This window comes from Medicago sativa, chromosome 1, assembly GCF_051527215.1.
Source record: "Medicago sativa cultivar Bolivia chromosome 1, Bolivia_mono, whole genome shotgun sequence".
In the NCBI taxonomy this organism is placed as follows: Eukaryota; Viridiplantae; Streptophyta; class Magnoliopsida; order Fabales; family Fabaceae; genus Medicago; species Medicago sativa.
The window spans coordinates 22914623-22938385 of record NC_140749.1 but is presented as its reverse complement, the minus strand read 5'-3'; the positions used below and the strand labels follow the sequence as shown (position 1 = coordinate 22938385).

Sequence of the window (23763 nt, the reverse complement as noted above, 5' to 3'; positions counted from 1 at the left end):
TGCCCTTAGTAACAAAGAAAAACTTGCTATCTCTTCTTCATCTTCTGCAACTTCATCTCCTACAACAACAAATGGACACACTCAACTCCATACTCCTCATTCTCTTCACCTTCATCTTCCTCCAATTCCTCCATTCCTTTCTCTTAAAACACAAACCTCGACTTCCACCAGGTCCATGTGGTCTCCCCATCATAGGCAACCTCCATCAACTAGGTCAAAAGCCCCACCAAACCCTCGCAAATCTCTCCAAAATCCACGGCCCAATAATGTCCTTAAAATTGGGCCAAATAACTACCATAGTTATGTCTTCTGCGGAAACCGCCAAATCAGTCCTTCAAATCAACGACCAATCCCTCTCTAATAGAATAGTCCCTGATGCAATGAAAGGTGCTAACCACCATAATTACAGTTTAGGATTTATGCATATCTCTCAACGTTGGAAAGACATCAGAAAAATATGCAACAACTTATTATTCTCGAACAAAAACCTTGACATGAATCACACACTCAGACAGAAGAAGATTCTCGAACTTTCAAACGATATAAACAATAGCGCGGAGAAGTTTGAAGCGGTTAATATTGGAAGACTTGCTTTTAAAACAACCATTAATATGTTGTCGAATACAATTTATTCAGTTGATTTGGTTAGTTCAAGTGATATAGCTGGGGAGTTTAAGGAATTAGTTAGAAATATTATGAAGGAAGTTGGAAGAGCTGATATTGCAGATTGTTTTCCTGTTTTGAAAGTTTTGGATCCTATCGGTATTAGAAGAAGGACTGGTGAATATTTTGGGAAGTTGGTAGGTATTTTTCAAGGGTTGGTTGATCAACGGTTGAAGATGAGGAAGTTGGAGGGTTATTGTGGTAAAAGTGATATGTTAGATGATATGCTTGATGATGAGAATAATGCTGGAGAGATGTATAAAGATAAGATTGAACGTTTATCTGTGGTATGTGATTTTTATGAATTTTGTTCCCATTTTTTACATCAGTACCACATAAGTTATATTATCTAATTCACATGTGCTATATGTGTCACGGTCTGCCACTTTCACTCTTTGATAGATAATATCGACTTTTGTGGTGGCTGAATTCAATCTCCAACCTTTTATAGAACACGGAAAAATTAACCTCTTGTTAAGTTTGATTCATTATAACAAATAGCAAATAGACTAATTTGTTCTTTTATGGAAATACCATTGTGAGGAAAAAAAAAATTAGATTTTAGCCATTTATTTTCTCATATTATTATTTGTGTTTACATGTCAATGTCGTGTATGAAGTAAGTACACGTTTTATAGATACGCTCTGTACTCTTAATTTCTCTTACACTTGACATGAGATGTCAAGCAAGGAGGTTTTTAGTTTTACTGAGTTTAGTTTGGCTACCACAATCCATAGTTTGAATGTGACTGCGGAGAGTTCAAATATTTTATGGCAAATGCAATTTAAAATAAACCATAATTGCAAAAAAATAAAAAAATAATTATCATGTTGCTTTTGTTGTCTTAATTTTTTCTTTTATTGTTGTTGTTACTGCTGCTAGGACTTGTTCGTGGCAGGAACTGACACAGTTACTTCAACAATAGAATGGGCAATGGCTGAATTACTTCACAATCCAAATATTATGTCAAAAGCAAAATCAGAGTTAAACCAAATTATTGGCAAAGGAAACTTAGTTGAAGAATCAGACATAGGAAAACTCCCTTATTTACAAGCAATAATAAAAGAAACTTTCAGATTACACCCAGCAGTTCCACTATTACTTCCAAGAAAAGCTGAAACTGATTTAGAAATAAATGGTTATAAAGTAGCAAAAGATTCACAAGTTTTGATTAATGTTTGGGCTATTGGAAGAGATTCAAATCTATGGGAAAATCCAAATGAATTTTCACCAGAGAGATTTTTAGGGTCAGATATTGATTTTAAAGGTAGAAATTTTGAGTTGACACTTTTGGTGGTGGGAGAAGAATTTGTCCTGGTTTACCATTGGCTATTAGGGTTTTGTTTTTGATGTTGGGTTTGTTTATTAATTGTTTTGATTGGGAACTTGATGGTGGAATCAAACCTGAGGATATGAATATGGATGATAAATTTGGACTTACTTTGGAGAAGGCTCAACCTTTGCTAGCTGTTCCAATTAAAGTTAGCAATAATTGAATTTTTCATATGTGACAAAATAAATTGTGTACGTATTGTTTTTTTTGTTTGTTTTATCATCTAATGCAGCATGACGTTGTTTCCTTTTGTTAATTTGTTTGTAATGTAGTGACTAGTGAGAATGTTAGTGGAATCATAAGAAAGCAATGTAAAAATGAATTGGAATCATTCACGTGAAGTTTGCATCCACTTTATTCATTTATTCAGTAATATCCTTCTGATCTTGAATGTGAAAAAAAAAAGGTTAAATAAAGTTGATATAGTCCCTTTGGTCTCAATTGCAAGTAAAACATATGTGTTTACGTTTATTGAATAACTCATGTATCTGGTTTGTAATATAGACTAAATACATCAGTTATTTAATTAACCTAAAACGTGAAATGTTATTTATACTTGAGATCGATGGAAGTACTTCATTCAAATTTTTAACCAGCTACATTTATACTGTTTGAAATTTTTGTTTATATTTAAGGTTGGAGTAATAATAAGGCTTAATTGCAAAAAGAAAGAAATCTTGATTATACTTTGGCAAAAAGAAAGAAAAAAAAGCTTGATTATACTTTTGATCTCCCTATTATATTAAACTGCCAAGTACGGGAAATTAATTCTTTCAAAAAAAAAAAGTATGGGAAATTAATCGTTTTTATAAAATTTAATAGAAAAATATTATTTTTAATTAACATGTAAATGAATTTACACAAAATAAAATACATGATTAAGCAGTATATTTTGGTTACAAAACATTAAGCAGTATATTAAATCGTAAGTTAACAGAAAATATTCAATTCCAATTTAAGAATAAGTCAAAACAAATCCGTTTTTAATGTCATTAAAATTAGATTTGAATGGTCTCCTTTTTTTTTTTGGTTACAATTTGAATGGTCTCCTTTATTATGAAAAACAATTTCATATAAATCGTAAGTTAACAAAAAAAATTCAATTCCAATTTAAGAATAAGTCAAAACAAATCCATTTTTAATGTCATTAATATTAGATTTGAATAGTTTCCTTTATTATGAAAAATAATTTCATTTGAATGGTTTGTAAAACTAATGACAATAGTCATTGGCTTTGGCTTTGGTAATTTCAAAAATTACAAAAAAAAGCCATTGGCTTTGGTAGAAAATAATAGACTGCCAAGTGGATTAATTACTACTTGGAACATGCTCAAATGTATGTATGTATATAGATGTATATAGATATAGATAGGAGATATAGGAGATAGGAGATATAGGAGATAGGAGATTATATCTGTTTATAATAAGAAATGTCTAATGTTTCACTATATTCCTACTTTTTTATTTACAGCAATAGTACATTCCAATTTCTTTATTATTAGAATCGACCAATATTAATATTTAACTTTAAATAATTATTTGGAATTGATGAAAAAACACTTCAAAATTTACATCAAAACAATAAGAAAAAGGAAATATGATGGATAAATTCAAATTCTTGTTAATATATCATGTTTTTATTTAGTTGCAATGAAGCTTAATTATTTTTGAACAACGTTACATTTCATATAGAAGAATAGCTCAAATATTAAAGCTAATCATTAATCAAGTATACAACAACAATCCTGCTGCTTCGGTAGAACACATTCCCCTCTCGCATAGCCGTTGTGTTTGCAATCATCATTACAAGCATGAGACCCATGTTGACATGGACCGATGCAGGTGGTACGTACGACATTTCTACACTCACTGTTGCGTATTCCTAATTAAAAGAACATCATTAGTGAATTTATATATAATATATATAAGGAATATTATTAGTGTACAGGAGAAAAAAATTCAGACTAATATGTTAATTGTCCACATACCTCCTGCAAATACAAGAAGAGCAATCAAGGTTGCGATGAAAAACTTTTGATTTTGAGCCATTTCTTTGTATCTTCTTGACATACTAATGAACATGTTCACCCTGTTTGTGTGAATATATATATTGAAATGACAGAAACTTGGGTAAAAACGTTTCTATTCAAAAGAGAGGCCATCGCTTTATTTTAGAAAAACAATTAAATCTTATTAACTATACAATCAAATACAATAAATCAAAATAAATCAGAATAACTCTAATTCATTGACTAAGTCATTGACACAAATAAATGTTAAATCTGACACAATAAAATACAACACATTAATATATGTGTGTATGCACAAATAAATTTTGTCAAAAGCATGATAATTTATAGTAGAGCAATATTGCTATATAACGCGAAGATTATCTCGCGAATCTCCCACGAACGCGCGCACTTGCTTACTGCTTTTTTTAGGCAAAGTAAAGCTCTCTACTTACAAACCCAACCTTATAATTTAGTGTCTTAAAAATAAAGTAAATTCAAAATATCTCATTCACTTACCACAAAGTGCAAAGTATATTCTAGGATAGGAAGTAGGAACCACCGCTATCACGAGTGTCATCTTCACCACCATTGTGGGTATCATGGTTAATTGACACATCTTTCATTTTAATGCAGCAAGATGATGTAGCACCGCAGACATAAGATATATATAATAAAGTGGATAAAATATTTAGCATATATCTTTCTTTTCAAATGGAAAACTAGAAGAAAATGAATTGCAAATGGAAGTAAATCACACACATTCGTGAAACTCTTGTTCGGATAAAGTATTTCCGTTTAAAAAATGTAATAAATTAGATGAGTTTGTTTATACTTTTTCATTATCCCAATTATATCCTTAAACTATATTTTATATAATAAAAATTGTTGTTGATGTCATTCAAAAAAATTCAGATTATATTTTTTTTTATTATATTGTTGGTGTCATTGAAATAAATAATCATGATTAGTTTGGTTTGCTACAACTTGAAAGCAATAAACATTCATATTTTTAATTTTAATCGAAATTTCATAAAAAACACCGTTCTTAATTTTCAAACGTTAGCGTAATAAAAAGAGTGGAAAACACGTGTCTGTCTTTTCGCTAGTAAACAATAACAATTGTAATGTTGTGCTGCCTCAAAAATAAATAATAGTAATTTTGTATTGAATGCTACTTCAATTTCGGGCGAGTTTTGAAAAACCCCATGTAAAAAAATAAATTTTATATCCACCTTGCCATTTAAAGATTCCATCAAAAACAACCTTAACCCCGTCTCACAAGGCAAATAAAATGATGTGGCACACTCACTAGCCAAATTATTTTTTTTTTTGAACAAATCAAAATGGAATATATTGCATCAACCAAAAGTGAATCACCCCGCACAAAGTGTGCTAAAAGTGATGACTCACTCACAATCAGTTACAGAGACATGGCCCCTATGTAAAGGACACCAACCACCAAGGAAAAAAAAACAAAAATTACATGACACCCATACAAAGGAGAGGGTGCCGCCACCAGTCATGATAACAATACCCTAAATGGACACGATTCGAAGACATCCATAAAAAAGAATTTAGCTTAATTTTTTCTAGTATAATGAAAGAGTCAGACACCACATCGGTAAAGATACGAATGTTCATTTCCTTCCATATTGCCCAAGCACATGCAAGCCAAATAACCTTTAAATAATGATGAACAGATCATGACATTCCCGCCAAGTGAGTAACTGTAAGAAGTGATCAACAAGAGATCCAGGAAAAGCAAAAGCCAAATTAATTTCTCTATTAAGAAAAATTTGAATGAAAAGAGTTAAAACTATGCGATCAAATTATTGGAATCACCCTAAGCATAAATTATAAACAAATATGTCATTGAAAGTTGAGTTCAGTTGGTAGGAACAATGCATACAAAGAAAATGACAAACTTTTTTTGTCGACAAATATAAAAAATAATAAAAGTATGTTTTTCACTGACTCATAAAAACAAATGGCGTATGCTTATCACTGATAAAATAAAAGTATGGATTACATATTTGTCATTGCGACATAAGAAAAAACGGGCAAATTAAAAAAAGACACAATAAATAAGTTTCTTTGAAAAACAAAAAACAATATATTTACGGAGATTGAAAAATAGTAGTTGTCGTCCGTGCATGGATTAATCCACTAGAGTTAACTTAATCTTTTGTAGTTACGTCGTACATGTAATTTGATTGTTTTTTTTGTTTGTATTCCCTCTATTGTTTTTTTTCAGTAGCCAGAAGAGATGGCAAAGCCATCATAAAGTCACACACACAAAGTGGAGGTACCGGGGTTCGAACCCCGGTCATGACATCCGACCTAACAATTTTGGTATTTTCGCCAGTTGAGCTAGGACTTATAAGACATTCCCTCTATTGTTTTAGTTAAAACAAATGTGACATGCATACATTTCATTGGCAACTTTGATCGTCTTCGTTAAATTCTACGTATGTAAAACTGTATAGAAGAACAAACTATAAAAAATGGTATATTTATAGCATCTAAAAATTTAGTTTAATTAATATTTTGCATTTAATCTCTTAATATACTATCTTATTTAACTTATATTAACTATGAGATCAAAATTTTATCTAAATAAATATTTGAAACATCATTTTTTTAAGGACACCATTCTTTTTTTACTCTGCAAAATATATAATATATTTTAGAGACTAAAAAAAATAGCCTAGCGCCCGTGCACTGCACGGGTTAACACATAAACCGTTGTTTTTTTTTTTTGAATCAGCAAATATTATTAAACGCCATCCCTGCAAGACGCAAGGTATGGACGGAACAAGATACAAATGGTGCCGCATATAGACGGTACACCATAACCACCAAACAAAGCCCATGAAGATAAACCCACCAAAACACATCACCACCTAATATGACACCTTAATAGAAACAAAACATTGTAAACACAGTAACCACCACCACCCATCGCCACTACTCACCCCCTAAGAACACCCTTCAAAATAAAATTCCTAGACTTCAACACCCAAACTGAGCCACATTCGAAAAGCTCCTAACCGAATGAACAAGCAGCTTCCACAACTTCTCGACCTCCGATCCACCGAAAGAGCATAAAAACAAAAGCCCAAAAACCAAGTTAAGCCAAAGAACTGACTCCCGATCTCGAATCAAAAGTGATCGGACCATCAAACTTTAGAACCAAAATCAGCAGGGCACCCCTCGCCCCCGGTACACTAGAGAACACCATATCAAAGTGATCGGCCCATCAAACTTTAGAACCAAAATCAGCAGGGCACCCCTCGCCCCCGGTACACCAGAGAACACCATATCAAGTCAAACAGGATTGTAGCTAGACACCAACTCCCGATCTCGAAGCAAAAATAACCGGCCCACCGGATTTTTTTTTTTTTTTGCTAAGCAAAGAGTAATGGCAGACATCGGGAGGAAACACCGACATACCAACTAGGTTGGCATCTGGGAAACCTCCGTCCTATGCCGCCAAACTCTAAAATTTTATTAAAAAAAGGAAAAAAAAAATATACAAGAAGAGGGGGGACTAGGCCAAAACCCTCAGAAGAAAAACAAACAGAAAAAGCTGGAAAAAAACTACTACAGACTAAGAAAATCTGTAGTTAAACATACCAACTCTATCACGAATAAATCCATATGCAACTGACGATTAGCCGGAAGAGTATCTAACCAAATAGAACTTTGAATCCCATGACCCATATTTGTCAATTTGTCCGCACAGCTGATACAGACATTCCAATATAACAGAATCATTTGGAAGATGGAAGAGCACCCTTTGCGCGGGTTTGATAGGACTTGCCAAGGGCTAGCTTTTTACGAGTTTGCTTTTGTGCCTTGGTAAGAACTTGAGTGAAGCCTTCATCAGCCATTCGTTGATCATATTCACGGATTCTGGCCCATAAATCAAGACCATCTTGAATGTTCTTGCTAACATGTTGCTGTACTGGTGGGATCGGAAATGATAAATCTTGCTCATTTCCCCGATCCACTATGTTCTCCTCAGCATCTATCTCCTCTAACACATGTAAAGAAGTGTTAGGCAGCCGGTTGGTGCGAGTTGTAGTAACTTCTATCTGATCCTCAAATGTGTAAGTAGCTTCAAACTCTTTATTGACAGAATTCACATTTTCCTGAGGAGAAGATGTATGCAAGACAATAGACATGATATGCGATTGGTGCAGACAACAACCAGTCACAAGGAAAAGGCTCAAACACAACAGGACATGCACCCTCCAAACCCCCAAAAGCGCCAACAACATATAATATATTGTTGAAATATTTTATTGTCAAATATTTCGTTGTTGAAATATTTTAAAGGTCCCTAACTTAGATTCAATATAATATATTCACTAAACATAATTAACTATAGATGTAAACTACGTCAATCATCTAAATTGTTGTTGAAATATTTTATTGTCAAATATTTTGTCTCAAAATATTTCTTTACAAGAAAATGAAATATCAAAATTAAACATTTTTCCACTTGTTCATAAAAAATGTTTTTTCACTTGAGGATATGTTGTTGATGTACTGTCGGAAGAAAAAAAAATTGAGGGACGGTCGAAAGAACTTTTCAAAAAAAAAAAACAAAAGCATAAAACAACCAAAGTTTTGTTTGTTTCTTTAAAAAAAAAACCGAAGTTTTGTTTGTAAATTAAACAATAAGGTGGTTAACGAACTTGAGCAAATTGTTTGTGAGTTAGGTTTTGAAAGAGAAAACTTTTAAAAATAAATGAGAACATTATAAAATATTTTTAAAAATAAATTAAGTGTTATTGAAATACTTATATTATCATTTATGATGTTGTTCTTTCACTCTTTTTAAAATATTAAAATACAAATTTAATCCTGCAAAACCTTTCAAAACATCATTCACAAACAAAACTTAAGATTAATCTCGAATTTACATCTTTTTAAAAATAATTTTCTAGTCAAATTTTATTTACCTTTAACGTCACTTCATATTACTTACACACAATTTGGAGAGGTAGGGACAAAACCTAAATAAAATAACACTATAAAATCTTAAGTGTAACACCCATACTAAATTTATCTAGAATATTTAGCATGCGCGTTAAACTTAGTACTAGATACATTAAAATTACAATAAATAAAAATTCTCCAAACAAATTATAGAATTACTTGTCTTATACAATTGAAAAAGTACATTAAAGTGTACAAAATATACGCAACGACAAGTAAACATAATTTTCCAGCTTCTTCTGCTACTTCACCATGAACTGTTCTGCTTGCTCGCCACCTGAGCATCTGAAATAAAATAAAAGGAATTGGGGTGAGACGGGATGTCTCAGTGAGTTCCACCTATCCTAGGCTGTAGGCAATCACAGGGAACCTAGGATCGCCATCTGTCTCTAAACTCAACCCTTTTTGGGTTTATACAGTTTTGTCATGCATAACTGAGCGATCGGGAGATAACTAGGATCGCTATCTGAAATGCTGAGTCAGCTCTGAAACTAATGCTGAAAACATACTCATAATTATATTCATAATGTTTGTCATATTATGTTAGAAATGTTAGCGTTGAACAAACAATATTATCTGAGTTGATTTTACGAATAAACCCAGGTGGAGTAACCCCGGAATTTATTCCTCTGATAACCGGTAATAATTCCAACTGGCGGGAACCCAACTGACGGGGATACCGGACTCCTCTGATTATTGTGGGGTCATCCTCACGGATAGTGCCCGTTCCAACTGGCGGGAACCTTTCGTATCCAACTGGCGGGATATCAAAAGCCACATCTTAAACATGTTTTAATATTATAACTTGAACTGATTTCTGATAACTGAGTTAATCCTCAACTCCACTACTAACGGGGAGCTAAAGAGGAATAACTTAACTGATTTCCTTGTAGCAATAACATCCTGAGTCTAATAATAAAGACGTAGTAATTTCGTCTTTATTCTGAAATTATTTCTTATACTAACCTATTCAGGTTCTAGGCATATCGTTGTCATATGCCATTTCTAAAAGGTTATAAAATTTTCCCCATATCCTGATAAATTAAATTCGACTAATTAAGTCGAACTTTCATACTTAGAATTCTTTTCTTTCCAATGATTGGAAATCTACTCATGAATGATTTGTTCCAATGGCTAATTTACTCTAAACTTTCTTTTACACAAATAAATATACACTATGGTAGTATATGATCAGAGGATATTCATAATACAATTTCGGCTACATATACATATTTGATAAAAATGAGAATTTAGAGTCTTAGCCAAACCAAACCATCATATCACCTTAAAAGTATAATTTATATTAGCTAAGAGTCGAAATAAAGTAATAAAATCCAACAATTCTCACTTTCCGGAATGTTAGCCGAAATTGCATATTTATTCATACTCACGTAAAACTTATCATAATAATTTTCCTCTAACTCCCACATTACCATAAGCATATTTATCAACATAAAATCTATTTTAGAGTACACTAGCAAGGGTGTGAACCTTAAATCATAATGTCACTAAATTATGTTCTATTGTACCAAATTATATTCTATTATTCTAAAGGCATTATTTAACTACCCAAAGGGAAGTTTTCTAACTAAAGGAACTCACCTCGAATCACTCTTGGAAAAATTGTAAAGCATCTTATCAACAGCCTGCAGCTTCTGCTATCTCCAAAACTCCATAATCACTTTTCCAAAATAGCTTATGCCTTGGCTTATAGGTCTTTCCTTTTCCAAAACAACTCAACTGACTTGTGACATACTCCTAACTCATCAACCAGCATATAGAAAAATTACCATTTCAGTCCCTGCACCAGAAGTTTGCCGTTTGACTATTTAAGCACTTCCAAAATAGCTTAATTACTATTTAAGTACTTTTATCATCACTAAAACAGCTTATAATTTTACCATTACTCATATACCAGTTTAACATATCTCTCCTAAACTTGTCATTACAAAACAATACTTGAAACAACTCAAATTCCAATTTAAGCTATTTTCCAAACGGCTTAACTAGAAACTTATGACTTTTAGCGTATCAATTTCAATTCAAACTTTCACACATACTTCCAACATGAATAATCAGCCCTTTTAATCACTTACAAATCAGTTTGAATCCACAACTTAATCATTTAAGGCCTTTTGATCAAAACAGCTTAACTGACAGCTTATTCCTTCTAAACCATTCATTTTCTGTTCAAATTTTCCAGAATCAAAACATACATGTATACACAACTCATATCCCATTTCCACAGCAATCCTAACATGCTAACTTTAAAAATCAATTATGGAAGTTTTGGAACAACTTATGGCTTTTAGCTTCTAGCTTCTAGCTTTTCATGCCAAACAACAACAACAATACAAATTCTACTAACAGCCCTTACCTCAAACTTCTTGCCAAGCCAAAACCCTAACTTTTGTGTCTTGCCTTAATCTTGCTCAAGCTTGCCTCTAATGCTCAAAATACAACACAAACTTCAATTTTCTCTACATGATCACCATCTGAGCTCTAACTCCTTGAACTCATGCTAGGATCACTTGAATGAATTTCTTAGGAGAGGAAGAATGAGAGAACAAGTTGTTTAGAGGTTATACTTCTTCCATAACTCAAGAAAAATACCTAAGCATGATGATTCCATGGTGAAGTGTTGATTTTTGGTGGATAGCATGAGAGTGAGGGAGAGGACGTGAGGTTAGGAGTAGAAGAAGAAAAAATCTGATTTTGGGTGAGAGATTATGGTAGAAAAGTGTAGAAACTCATAAGTTTTGTCTTATATACTCATCTTAATGAAAATGACCATAATACCCTTTTTTACATTTTTCTTTAAACTAAAATATCGGATAAAAATGTCGTGAAAGTTTTAAGCAGGAAAAATACATTTCCCGTAGACTGTTGGAATAATATAATTCGAACCTGAAAAGTTTTATGCACAATTACCATTTTGTCCTTCTCTTAAATTTTTCAATGATAAAATAAATGATGCTGAATTTTTACATGCGGGGTATTACACTCTACCCCCCTTAAAAAAATTTCGTCCTCGAAATTTAAAGATTACCTGAGAATAACCGTGGATGGCTCTCCAACATACGTTCATTACTAGCTGATTCTTCTTGTCCGACTAAATTATCGGTTTCCCATTGTTACATTAGGTTCTAACGACATAACTATTAATATAAATTGACTTGAGCTGACATATGGAGGGTGATCTTAAAATCATAATTTTCAATTCCATATATTGAAAAGGAAATCAATAAAACTTTCCTTAAATGTGATTCATGAGATATCTTATACATTCCAAACATAGTGGAAAGCAAGGTTAACTGATGCGTCTGATTTTCTTCGAACAAATTCCTGGTTCCACATACTCTTTATAAATCGTCTTAGGTTACTCCTACTTGTTTACCTTTACTGAATTCGTGAAAAATCTCATACGTTTACTAGAGTAACACTTCTATCGACTTCGTCAACTTTTATCTTGTCTTCGACGGATATGACCTTTGAGTGATCTTCATGCTATGTCTGGTCCCAATAAAATTTTATTTCTGAACTATGCCCCAAATATCGAGGTCTTATAATGATAATCATACCATACTTTGTTTAAGATCGTCCCTTCTCTGAGCAATATCTGACGTCAAGTTTATTTCATCGAAAGTAAGAATTGTTTCAACTTTCTCCGTTAATCAACACATAAATAGGAAAATGTTACTTCTAATATTTGTTATGTTTTATATGAATAAACTCAACATGGTGCTACCTCAAACATCTGTTGGAAGTACTAACTGACGAGTACAATCCATAAGTCAGATTTAAATACATAGTGTACTACCTAGCGAGTACATTAAATATATAAATCTTATATGAGAATGGTGCACTGACTGGCTAGTACACAATGCACAATGTAGTACAATTGATAGCTTAATACATAACATATATTTGTAGTCATTCAACTTTGCTTCATCTATACCAGGTTTTTAAATCAATCACGATACACCTTAATCATACACCTTGATCATATTAGGATGAGTAGAAAGTATCATCATAGATTTTCTCTTGAACTTATATGTTCAAAATATACACTTCATTCTTGAACAATATTGTTATGGTTGTTACTCTAGGGAATGTCTTATCATCTTTTCTTAATTCCATACTCATAACTTGAACATGCGTAGTCCCATACTGTAGCTCATATAATTTCCTAACTTGTGTGATATCAATCTTTTCTTTACCTCAAAAATATGGAGTTTAGATTCCTGAACTTCACGACTAAAATTGCATTCAAGCATTTGCATTCATATTCTGAGTAGTATATGTTCCCTCAGATACATGTTAATATACCTGATATTCCATGATAGTATTTCAAACCAAAATAAAAATAAAATCTTCAAGATACAACATTCATATTTGTTGCCTCATACAAGACTCCTTTTTAACTAATCTGATACTTCTAAGTCATTCTTCGAAATCACCGCGTCGATTAATCGGGTTACATACTGTAGGTGATTCCAATTTCTTATATTTAATAAGGTAGGAACACCTTCATCCTACTCTTACTACTTGAACTTTTAATATCTGTGAATTATGCGGTTTGGAAAATTGTTTAAATAGTCTCTTAAGATTTCCCATAAATATCTCATTCAAAGTCTTAAACTTTTGCACATTATGTTACTTCTTGCTGATTAGTATCTCGCTGCGCTATTCTGATTTATTAGTTCACTTCGCTTAGGCGTACTGCTCCAACCATACTGTAAATTTCTCCATCTAATTACTACATGTTATGAACATGGGGCTAACTCTACACTTCTTGCTATTTCGAGCACCGACTTATAATCACTGACGAGTCATTTTCAAATACTGCAGTTTTTTTTTAAACATGCACTACATACTTGTTCTCGCAAAGTGTTCCTTGAATGATTCTCACATTCACATTATTTATGAACTAAAACATACTTGAATATTTGAGGCTTATTTCCATTTAGTTTGTTCTTGTCTGTAATGACAGTTACACTTATGATCTCCTCTGTAATAACTTCGACTCCCAAAATTCGATGTAGTTAACAAAATCATTCTTTTGGTTTTCAAGACACTTGCATAAGAAAAATCATCAGATAAAAATGTTTAACTCCTCAATACTTTATTTCGTTCTTAACTCTTTTACACTAGCAACAATTTTTTTCCTGTAGCAGAACCTTAAAATAATTTTCAAATTCAAAAATCTTGATTAATCCTTAACACATCAACCTATTGTATTCATGCGTTAATACATTCTTGTCCTCGACATTCTGTTGAAAGAGCTTGACATCATTCGTCCATTAGTTCATTGTACTTTGGCAACTTCTTATTCAGTCTTCATCATTTTTTTTTGTTTCGATTAAAAGTTACATCTTGTCTCTGACCATTACCGGGATCTCTTTCCACTTATTTTTATACTTGTATTTCTTAGTTCGAAGAACAACTTAATATCATGATAAATGCAAGGGGTCTTATTCAATTTCCTTAGCGTACAATCCTTATTAATTTAACTTTTCTGCAATTCCTTACTAATAAGAAATACATCCAAATCGTGCTCTAATCCGTAAGGATCTTTCCACTATTATTTATTCAGCCTTCTTGACTCTTATGCTGCATAACATCTTCACTTTACTGATTCATAAATCTAGCACTTTAGATTTCGGGAGGTGCGATTAATCCAACATAGTTTATCTGACTTACGTTGTCCATTCAATGCTCGCATTGAGGGGATTTCCTTGTCTGCTCCAAGATAATTTACTTATTCCTTAATTAGTTCACTTAACAACTCAAACATCAAAAGTCGGCTTGTTTCGACATTCGAGTCATTCACTTCTTACATATTCTACATCCACTGAGAGTTTATGAATTCCATTGTTCGTCGGATAATTTTCTCATATCAAGTTCATCTTCTGATCCCGCAGTTCTAGTTACGCCTTTAGAAATACTCATTTCTTCTATACCTTACTTATGCTTCATATATTGCGGCTCCTGTCAAAGTTGCAATCATCCCTGAGTCACCCAAAATATCTTAATTCTACGGTATCCACATAAAAGTGTCGTTCAACAATATCAGAGTACTCCATCTTAATCTTAACATTTCCCTTATGTCCTTGAAGAACCTTCAACTTCACAGTTTACCAGCCACCATTTGTCGTTGAATACTTCCTTATCAAGATTCGTCATAAAGCCTGACTTTCCTTCTTCGTATGCTTCATTCCTCCGAGGTCCTATTCAGCTCTCAGACATTTGTTCTAACTGCCATATACTAGTCTGAGTTGATTAGGCTCAGCTAGACATGACATTTAGAATAAATATCCGGAACCCAATGGTCCCACTGCATTTAATTGAATTCTAATGACCCAAGGCACGATATGAATCGACCTGCTCTGATACCAAATTGTAACACCCATACTAAATTTATCTAGAATATTTAGCATGCGCGTTAAACTTAGTACTAGATACATTAAAATTACAATAAATAAAAATTCTCCAAACAAATTATAGAATTACTTGTCTTATACAACCGAAAAAGTACATTAAAGTGTACAAAATATACGCAACGACAAGTAAACATAATTTTCCAGCTTCTTCTGCTACTTCACCATGAACTGTTCTGCTTGCTCGCCACCTGAGCATCTGAAATAAAATAAAAGGAATTGGGGTGAGACGGGATGTCTTAGTGAGTTCCACCTATCCTAGGCTGTAGGCAATCTCAGGGAACCTAGGATCGCCATCTGTCTCTAAACTCAACCCTTTTTGGGTTTATACAGTTTTGTCATGCATAACTGAGCGATCGGGAGATAACTAGGATCGCTATCTGAAATGCTGAGTCAGCTCTGAAACTAATGCTGAAAACATACTCATAATTATATTCATAATGTTTGTCATATTATGTTAGAAATGTTAGCGTTGAACAAACAATATTATCTGAGTTGATTTTACGAATAAACCCAGGTGGAGTAACCCCGGAATTTATTCCTCTGATAACCGGTAATAATTCCAACTGGCGGGAACCCAACTGACGGGGATACCGGACTCCTCTGATTATTGTGGGGTCATCCTCACGGATAGTGCCCGTTCCAACTGGCGGGAACCTTTCGTATCCAACTGGCGGGATAGCAAAAGCCACATCTTAAACATGTTTTAATATTATAACTTGAACTGATTTCTGATAACTGAGTTAATCCTCAACTCCACTACTAACGGGGAGCTAAAGAGGAATAACTTAACTGATTTCCTTGTAGCAATAACATCCTGAGTCTAATAATAAAGACGTAGTAATTTCGTCTTTATTCTGAAATTATTTCTTACTATTCAGGTTCTAGGCATATCGTTGTCATATGCCATTTCTAAAAGGTTATAAAATTTTCCCCATATCCTGATAAATTAAATTCGACTAATTAAGTCGAACTTTCATACTTAGAATTCTTTTCTTTCCAATGATTGGAAATCTACTCATGAATGATTTGTTCCAATGGCTAATTTACTCTAAACTTTCTTTTACACAAATAAATATACACTATGGTAGTATATGATCAGAGGATATTCATAATACAATTTCGGCTACATATACATATTTGATAAAAATGAGAATTTAGAGTCTTAGCCAAACCAAACCATCATATCACCTTAAAAGTATAATTTATATTAGCTAAGAGTCGAAATAAAGTAATAAAATCCAACAATTCTCACTTTCCGGAATGTTAGCCGAAATTGCATATTTATTCATACTCACGTAAAACTTATCATAATAATTTTCCTCTAACTCCCACATTACCATAAGCATATTTATCAACATAAAATCTATTTTAGAGTACACTAGCAAGGGTGTGAACCTTAAATCATAATGTCACTAAATTATGTTCTATTGTACCAAATTATATTCTATTATTCTAAAGGCATTATTTAACTACCCAAAGGGAAGTTTTCTAACTAAAGGAACTCACCTCGAATCACTCTTGGAAAAATTGTAAAGCATCTTATCAACAGCCTGCAGCTTCTGCTATCTCCAAAACTCCATAATCACTTTTCCAAAATAGCTTATGCCTTGGCTTATAGGTCTTTCCTTTTCCAAAACAACTCAAATGACTTGTGACATACTCCTAACTCATCAACCAGCATATAGAAAAATTACCATTTCAGTCCCTGCACCAGAAGTTTGCCGTTTGACTATTTAAGCACTTCCAAAATAGCTTAATTACTATTTAAGTACTTTTATCATCACTAAAACAGCTTATAATTTTACCATTACTCATATACCAGTTTAACATATCTCTCCTAAACTGGTCATTACAAAACAATACTTGAAACAACTCAAATTCCAATTTAAGCTATTTTCCAAACGGCTTAACTAGAAACTTATGACTTTTAGCGTATCAATTTCAATTCAAACTTTCACACATACTTCCAACATGAATAATCAGCCCTTTTAATCACTTACAAATCAGTTTGAATCCACAACTTAATCATTTAAGGCCTTTTGATCAAAACAGCTTAACTGACAGCTTATTCCTTCTAAACCATTCATTTTCTGTTCAAATTTTCCAGAATCAAAACATACATGTATACACAACTCATATCCCATTTCTACAGCAATCCTAACATGCTAACTTTAAAAATCAATTATGGAAGTTTTGGAACAACTTATGGCTTTTAGCTTCTAGCTTCTAGCTTTTCATGCCAAACAACAACAACAACAACAATACAAATTCTACTAACAGCCCTTACCTCAAACTTCTTGCCAAGCCAAAACCCTAACTTTTGTGTCTTGCCTTAATCTTGCTCAAGCTTGCCTCTAATGCTCAAAATACAACACAAACTTCAATTTTCTCTACATGATCACCATCTTAGCTCTAACTCCTTGAACTCATGCTAGGATCACTTGAATGAATTTCTTAGGAGAGGAAGAATGAGAGAACAAGTTGTTTAGAGGTTATACTTCTTCCATAACTCAAGAAAAATACCTAAGCATGATGATTCCATGGTGAAGTGTTGATTTTTGGTGGATAGCATGAGAGTGAGGGAGAGGACGTGAGGTTAGGAGTAGAAGAAGAAAAAATCTGATTTTGGGTGAGAGATTATGGTAGAAAAGTGTAGAAACTCATAAGTTTTGTCTTATATACTCATCTTAATGAAAATGACCATAATACCCTTTTTTTACATTTTTCTTTAAACTAAAATATCGGATAAAAATGTCGTGAAAGTTTTAAGCAGGAATAATACATTTCCCGTAGACTGTTGGAATAATATAATTCGAAGCTGAAAAGTTTTATGCACAATTACCATTTTGTCCTTCTCTTAAATTTTTCAATGATAAAATAAATGATGCTGAATTTTTACATGCGGGGTATTACATTAAGAGCATGTGCCCTTAGTAACAAAGAAAAACTTGCTATCTCTTCTTCATCTTCTGCAACTTCATCTCCTACAACAACAAATGGACACACTCAACTCCATACTCCTCATTCTCTTCACCTTCATCTTCCTCCAATTCCTCCATTCCTTTCTCTTAAAACACAAACCTCGACTTCCACCAGGTCCATGTGGCCTCCCCATCATAGGCAACCTCCATCAACTAGGTCAAAAGCCCCACCAAACCCTCGCAAATCTCTCCAAAATCCACGGCCCAATAATGTCCTTAAAATTGGGCCAAATAACTACCATAGTTATGTCTTCTGCGGAAACCGCCAAACCAGTCCTTCAAATCAACGACCAATCCCTCTCTAATAGAATAGTCCCTGATGCAATGAAAGGTGCTAACCACCATAATTACAGTTTAGGATTTATGCATATCTCTCAACGTTGGAAAGACATCAGAAAAATATGCAACAACTTATTATTCTCGAACAAAAACCTTGACATGAATCACACACTCAGACAGAAGAAGATTCTCGAACTTTCAAACGATATAAACAATAGCGCGGAGAAGTTTGAAGCGGTTAATATTGGAAGACTTGCTTTTAAAACAACCATTAATATGTTGTCGAATACAATTTATTCAGTTGATTTGGTTAGTTCAAGTGATATAGCTGGGGAGTTTAAGGAATTAGTTAGAAATATTATGAAGGAAGTTGGAAGAGCTAATATTGCAGATTGTTTTCCTGTTTTGAAAGTTTTGGATCCTATCGGTATTAGAAGAAGGACTGGTCACTGGTGAATATTTTGGGAAGTTGGTAGGTATTTTTCAAGGGTTGGTTGATCAACGGTTGAAGATGAGGAAGTTGGAGGGTTATTGTGGTAAAAGTGATATGTTAGATGATATGCTTGATGATGAGAATAATGCTGGAGAGATGTATAAAGATAAGATTGAACGTTTATCTGTGGTATGTGATTTTTATGAATTTTGTTCCCATTTTTTACATCAGTACCACATAAGTTATATTATCTAATTCACATGTGCTATATGTGTCACGGTCTGCCACTTTCACTCTTTGATAGATAATATCGACTTTTGTGGTGGCCGAATTCAATCTCCAACCTTTTATAGAACACGGAAAAATTAACCTCTTGTTAAGTTTGATTCATTATAACAAATAGCAAATAGACTAATTTGTTCTTTTATGGAAATGCCATTGTGAGGAAAACAAATTAGATTTTAGCCATTTATTTTCTCATATTATTATTTGTGTTTACATGTCAATGTCGTGTATGAAGTAAGTACACGTTTTATAGATACGCTCTGTACTCTTAATTTCTCTTACACTTGACATGAGGTCAAGCAAGGAGGTTTTTAGTTTTACTAAGTTTAGTTTGGCTACCACAATCCATAGTTTGAATGTGACTGCGGAGAGTTCAAATATTTTATGGCAAATGCAATTTAAAATAAACCATAATAGCAAAAAAATAAAAAAATAATTATCATGTTGCTTTTGTTGTCTTAATTTTTTCTTTTATTGTTGTTGTTACTGCTGCTAGGACTTGTTCGTGGCAGGAACTGACACAGTTACTTCAACAATAGAATGGGCAATGGCTGAATTACTTCACAATCCAAATATTATGTCAAAAGCAAAATCAGAGTTAAACCAAATTATTGGCAAAGGAAACTTAGTTGAAGAATCAGACATAGGAAAACTCCCTTATTTACAAGCAATAATAAAAGAAACTTTCAGATTACACCCAGCAGTTCCACTATTACTTCCAAGAAAAGCTGAAACTGATTTAGAAATAAATGGTTATAAAGTAGCAAAAGATTCACAAGTTTTGATTAATGTTTGGGCTATTGGAAGAGATTCAAATCTATGGGAAAATCCAAATGAATTTTCACCAGAGAGATTTTTAGGGTCAGATATTGATTTTAAAGGTAGAAATTTTGAGTTGACACTTTTGGTGGTGGGAGAAGAATTTGTCCTGGTTTACCATTGGCTATTAGGGTTTTGTTTTTGATGTTGGGTTTGTTTATTAATTGTTTTGATTGGGAACTTGATGGTGGAATCAAACCTGAGGATATGAATATGGATGATAAATTTGGACTTACTTTGGAGAAGGCTCAACCTTTGCTAGCTGTTCCAATTAAAGTTAGCAATAATTGAATTTTTCATATGTGACAAAATAAATTGTGTACGTATTGTTTTTTTGTTTGTTTTATCATCTAATGCAGCATGGTGTTGTTTCCTTTTGTTAATTTGTTTGTAATGTAGTGACTAGTGAGAATGTTAGTGGAATCATAAGAAAGCAATGTAAAAATGAATTGGAATCATTCACGTGAAGTTTGCATCCACTTTATTCATTTATTCAGTAATATCCTTCTGATCTTGAATGTGAGAAAAAAAAAAGGTTAAATAAAGTTGATATAGTCCCTTTGGTCTCAATTGCAAGTAAAACATATGTGTTTACGTTTATTGAATAACTCATGTATCTGGTTTGTAATATTGACTAAATACATCAGTTATTTAATTAACCTAAAACGTGAAATGTTGTTTATACTTGAGATCGATGGAAGTACTTGATTCAAATTTTTAACCAGCTACATTTATACTGTTTGAAATTTTTGTTTATATTTAAGGCTGGAGTAATAATAAGGCTTAATTGCATGTCTCCTTTCAATCCTGAAGAACTCGGTTCGAGACTTTGGCAAAAAGAAAGAAAAAAAAGCTTGATTATACTTTTTTTTTTTTTGAAGGAAGCTTGATTATACTTTTGATCTCCCTATTATATTAAACTGCCAAGTACGGGAAATTAATCGTATTTATAAAATTTAATAGAAAAATATTATTTTTAATTAACATGTAAATGAATTTACACAAAATAAAATACATGATTAAGCAGTATATTTTGGTTACAAAACATTAAGCAGTATATTAAATCGTAAGTTAACAGAAAATATTCAATTCCAATTTAAGAATAAGTCAAAACAAATCCGTTTTTAATGTCATTAAAATTAGATTTGAATGGTCTCCTTTATTATGAAAAACAATTTGATATAAATCGTAAGTTAACAAAAAAAATTCAATTCCAATTTAAGAATAAGTCAAAACAAATCCATTTTTAATGTCATTAATATTAGATTTGAATAGTTTCCTTTATTATGAAAAATAATTTCATTTGAATGGTTTGTAAAACTAATGACAATAGTCATTGGCTTTGGTAATTTCAAAAATTTCAAAAAAAAAAAGTCATTGGCTTTGGTAGAAAATAATAGACTGCCAAGTGGATTAACTACTTGGAACATGCTCAAATGTATGTATGTATGTATGTATGTATGTATGTATGTATGTATATAGATATAGATAGGAGATATAGGAGATAGGAGATATAGATTATATCTGTTTATTAGAAGAAATGTCTAATGTTTCACTATATTCCTACTTTTTTATTTACAGCAGTGGTACATTTCAATTTCTTTATTATTAGAATCGACCAATATTAATATTTAACTTTAAATAATTATTTGGAATTGATGAAAAAACACTTCAAAATTTACATCAAAACAATAAGAAAAAGGAAATATGATGGATAAATTCAAATTCTTGTTAATATATCATGTTTTTATTTAGTTGCAATGAAGCTTAATTATTTTTGAACAACGTTACATTTCATATAGAAGAATAGCTCAAATATTAAAGCTAATCATTAATCAAGTATACAACAACAATACTGCTGCTTCGGTAGAACGCATTCCCCTCTCGCATAGCCGTTGTGTTTGCAATCATCATTACAAGCAGGAGACCCATGTTGACATGGACCGATGCAGGTGGTACGTACGACATTTCTACACTCACTGTTGCGTATTCCTAATTAAAAGAACATCATTAGTGAATTTATATATAATATATATAAGGAATATTATTAGCGTACAGGAGAAAAAAATTCAGACTAATATGTTAATTGTCCACATATCTCCTGCAAATACAAGAAGAGCAATCAAGGTTGCGATGAAAAACTTTTGATTTTGAGCCATTTCTTTGTATCTTCTTGACATACTAATGAACATGTTCACCCTGTTTGTGTGAATATATATATTGAAATGACAGAAACTTGGGTAAAAACGTTTCTATTCAAAAGAGAGGTCATCGCTTTATTTTAGAAAAACAATTAAATCTTATTAACTATACAATCAAATACAATAAATCAAAATAAATCAGAATAACTCTAATTCATTGACTAAGTCATTGACACAAATAAATGTTAAATCTGACACAATAAAATACAACACATTAATATTTAATATATGTGTGTATGCACAAATAAATTTTGTCAAAAGCATATCTCGCGAATCTCCCACGAACGCGCTCACTTGCTTACTGCTTTTTTTAGGCAAAGTAAAGCTCTCTACTTACAAACCCAACCTTATAATTTAGTGTCTTAAAAATAAAGTAAATTCAAAATATCTCATTCACCTACCACAAAGTGCAAAGTATATTCTAGGATAGGAAGTAGGAACCACCGCTATCACGAGTGTCATCTTCACCACCATTGTGGGTATCATGTTAATTGACACATCTTTCATTTTAATGCAGCAAGATGATGTAGCACCGCAGACATAAGATATATATAATAAAGTGGATTTTGTCAAAAAAAAAAATATAATAAAGTGGATAAAATATTTAGCATATATCTTTCTTTTTTCAAATGGAAAACTAGAAGAAAATGAATTGCAAATGGAAGTAAATCACACACATTCGTGAAACTCTTGTTCGGATAAAGTATTTCCGTTTAAAAAATGTAATAAATTAGATGAGTTTGTTTATACTTTTTCATTATCCCAATTATATCCTTAAACGATATTTTATATAATAAAAATTGTTGTTGATGTCATTCAAAAAAATTCAGATTATATTTTTTTTTATTATATTGTTGGTGTCATTGAAATAACATGTGTCTGTCTTTTCGCTAGTAAACAATAACAATTGTAATGTTGTGCTGCCTCAAAAAAAAAATAGTAATTTTGTATTGAATGCTACTTCAATTTTGGGCGAGTTTTGAAAAACCCCACGTAAAAAAATAAATTTTATATCCACCTTGCCATTTAAAGATTCCATCAAAAACAACCTTAACCCCGTCTAACAAGGCAAATAAAATGATGTGGCACACTCACTAGCCAATTTTTTTTTTTTTTTGAACAAATCAAAATGGAATATATTGCATCAACCAAAAGTGAATCACCCCGCACAAAGTGTGCTAAAAGTGATGACTCACTCACAATCATTTACAGAGACATGGCCCCTATGTAAAGGACACCAACCACCAAGGAAAAAAAACAAAAATTACATGACACCCATACAAAGGAGAGGGTGCCGCCACCAGTC

General features: G+C 32.4%; 2 protein-coding genes, 3 long non-coding RNA genes and 1 pseudogene across 7 annotated transcripts; 3 read left to right on the top strand and 3 right to left on the bottom strand.

Annotated features, from left to right (window-relative positions):
- Window positions 1-67: 67 nt before the first annotated feature.
- On the top strand, window positions 68-2349 carry LOC146953683 (geraniol 8-hydroxylase-like). Of its 2 annotated transcripts, none has more exons than XM_085749112.1 (2): window positions 68-950; window positions 1547-2349. In XM_085749112.1, the coding sequence occupies exon 2, from the start codon at window positions 2014-2016 to the stop codon at window positions 2158-2160; it is 147 nt and encodes a 48-aa protein (XP_085605238.1). In that variant the 5' UTR covers window positions 68-950; window positions 1547-2013; the 3' UTR covers window positions 2161-2349. The 2 variants fall into 2 exon arrangements, with proteins under 2 accessions (XP_085605238.1, XP_085605268.1); XM_085749142.1 differs by having other exon boundaries at window positions 1547-2104.
- A 1246-nt stretch (window positions 2350-3595) lies between these two features.
- Window positions 3596-4622, bottom strand: LOC146953682 (uncharacterized). 2 transcript variants are annotated; one of them, XR_015029962.1, is made up of 3 exons: window positions 4526-4622; window positions 3986-4086; window positions 3596-3879 (listed from the first exon to the last, which is right to left on the bottom strand). It is a non-coding gene; the product is annotated as an uncharacterized LOC146953682 (long non-coding RNA). The 2 variants fall into 2 exon arrangements; XR_015029960.1 differs by lacking the exon at window positions 4526-4622 and having other exon boundaries at window positions 3986-4517.
- Window positions 4623-9058: 4436 nt separating this feature from the next.
- LOC146953681 (uncharacterized) lies at window positions 9059-18257 on the bottom strand. The gene is made up of 5 exons (XR_015011137.1): window positions 17747-18257; window positions 16966-17164; window positions 11394-15655; window positions 10619-10817; window positions 9059-9301 (listed from the first exon to the last, which is right to left on the bottom strand). It is a non-coding gene; the product is annotated as an uncharacterized LOC146953681 (long non-coding RNA).
- Window positions 18258-18451: 194 nt separating this feature from the next.
- On the top strand, window positions 18452-19209 carry LOC146953680 (geraniol 8-hydroxylase pseudogene; annotated as a pseudogene).
- Window positions 19188-20491, top strand: LOC146953679 (cytochrome P450 76C1-like). The gene is made up of 2 exons (XM_085711437.1): window positions 19188-19341; window positions 19934-20491. The coding sequence occupies exons 1-2, from the start codon at window positions 19231-19233 to the stop codon at window positions 20399-20401; spliced, it is 579 nt and encodes a 192-aa protein (XP_085567563.1). The 5' UTR covers window positions 19188-19230; the 3' UTR covers window positions 20402-20491.
- Window positions 20492-21964: 1473 nt separating this feature from the next.
- LOC146953678 (uncharacterized) lies at window positions 21965-22926 on the bottom strand. Its single transcript, XR_015029956.1, has 2 exons — window positions 22859-22926; window positions 21965-22455 (listed from the first exon to the last, which is right to left on the bottom strand). It is a non-coding gene; the product is annotated as an uncharacterized LOC146953678 (long non-coding RNA).
- Between the last annotated feature and the right edge of the window lie 837 nt (window positions 22927-23763).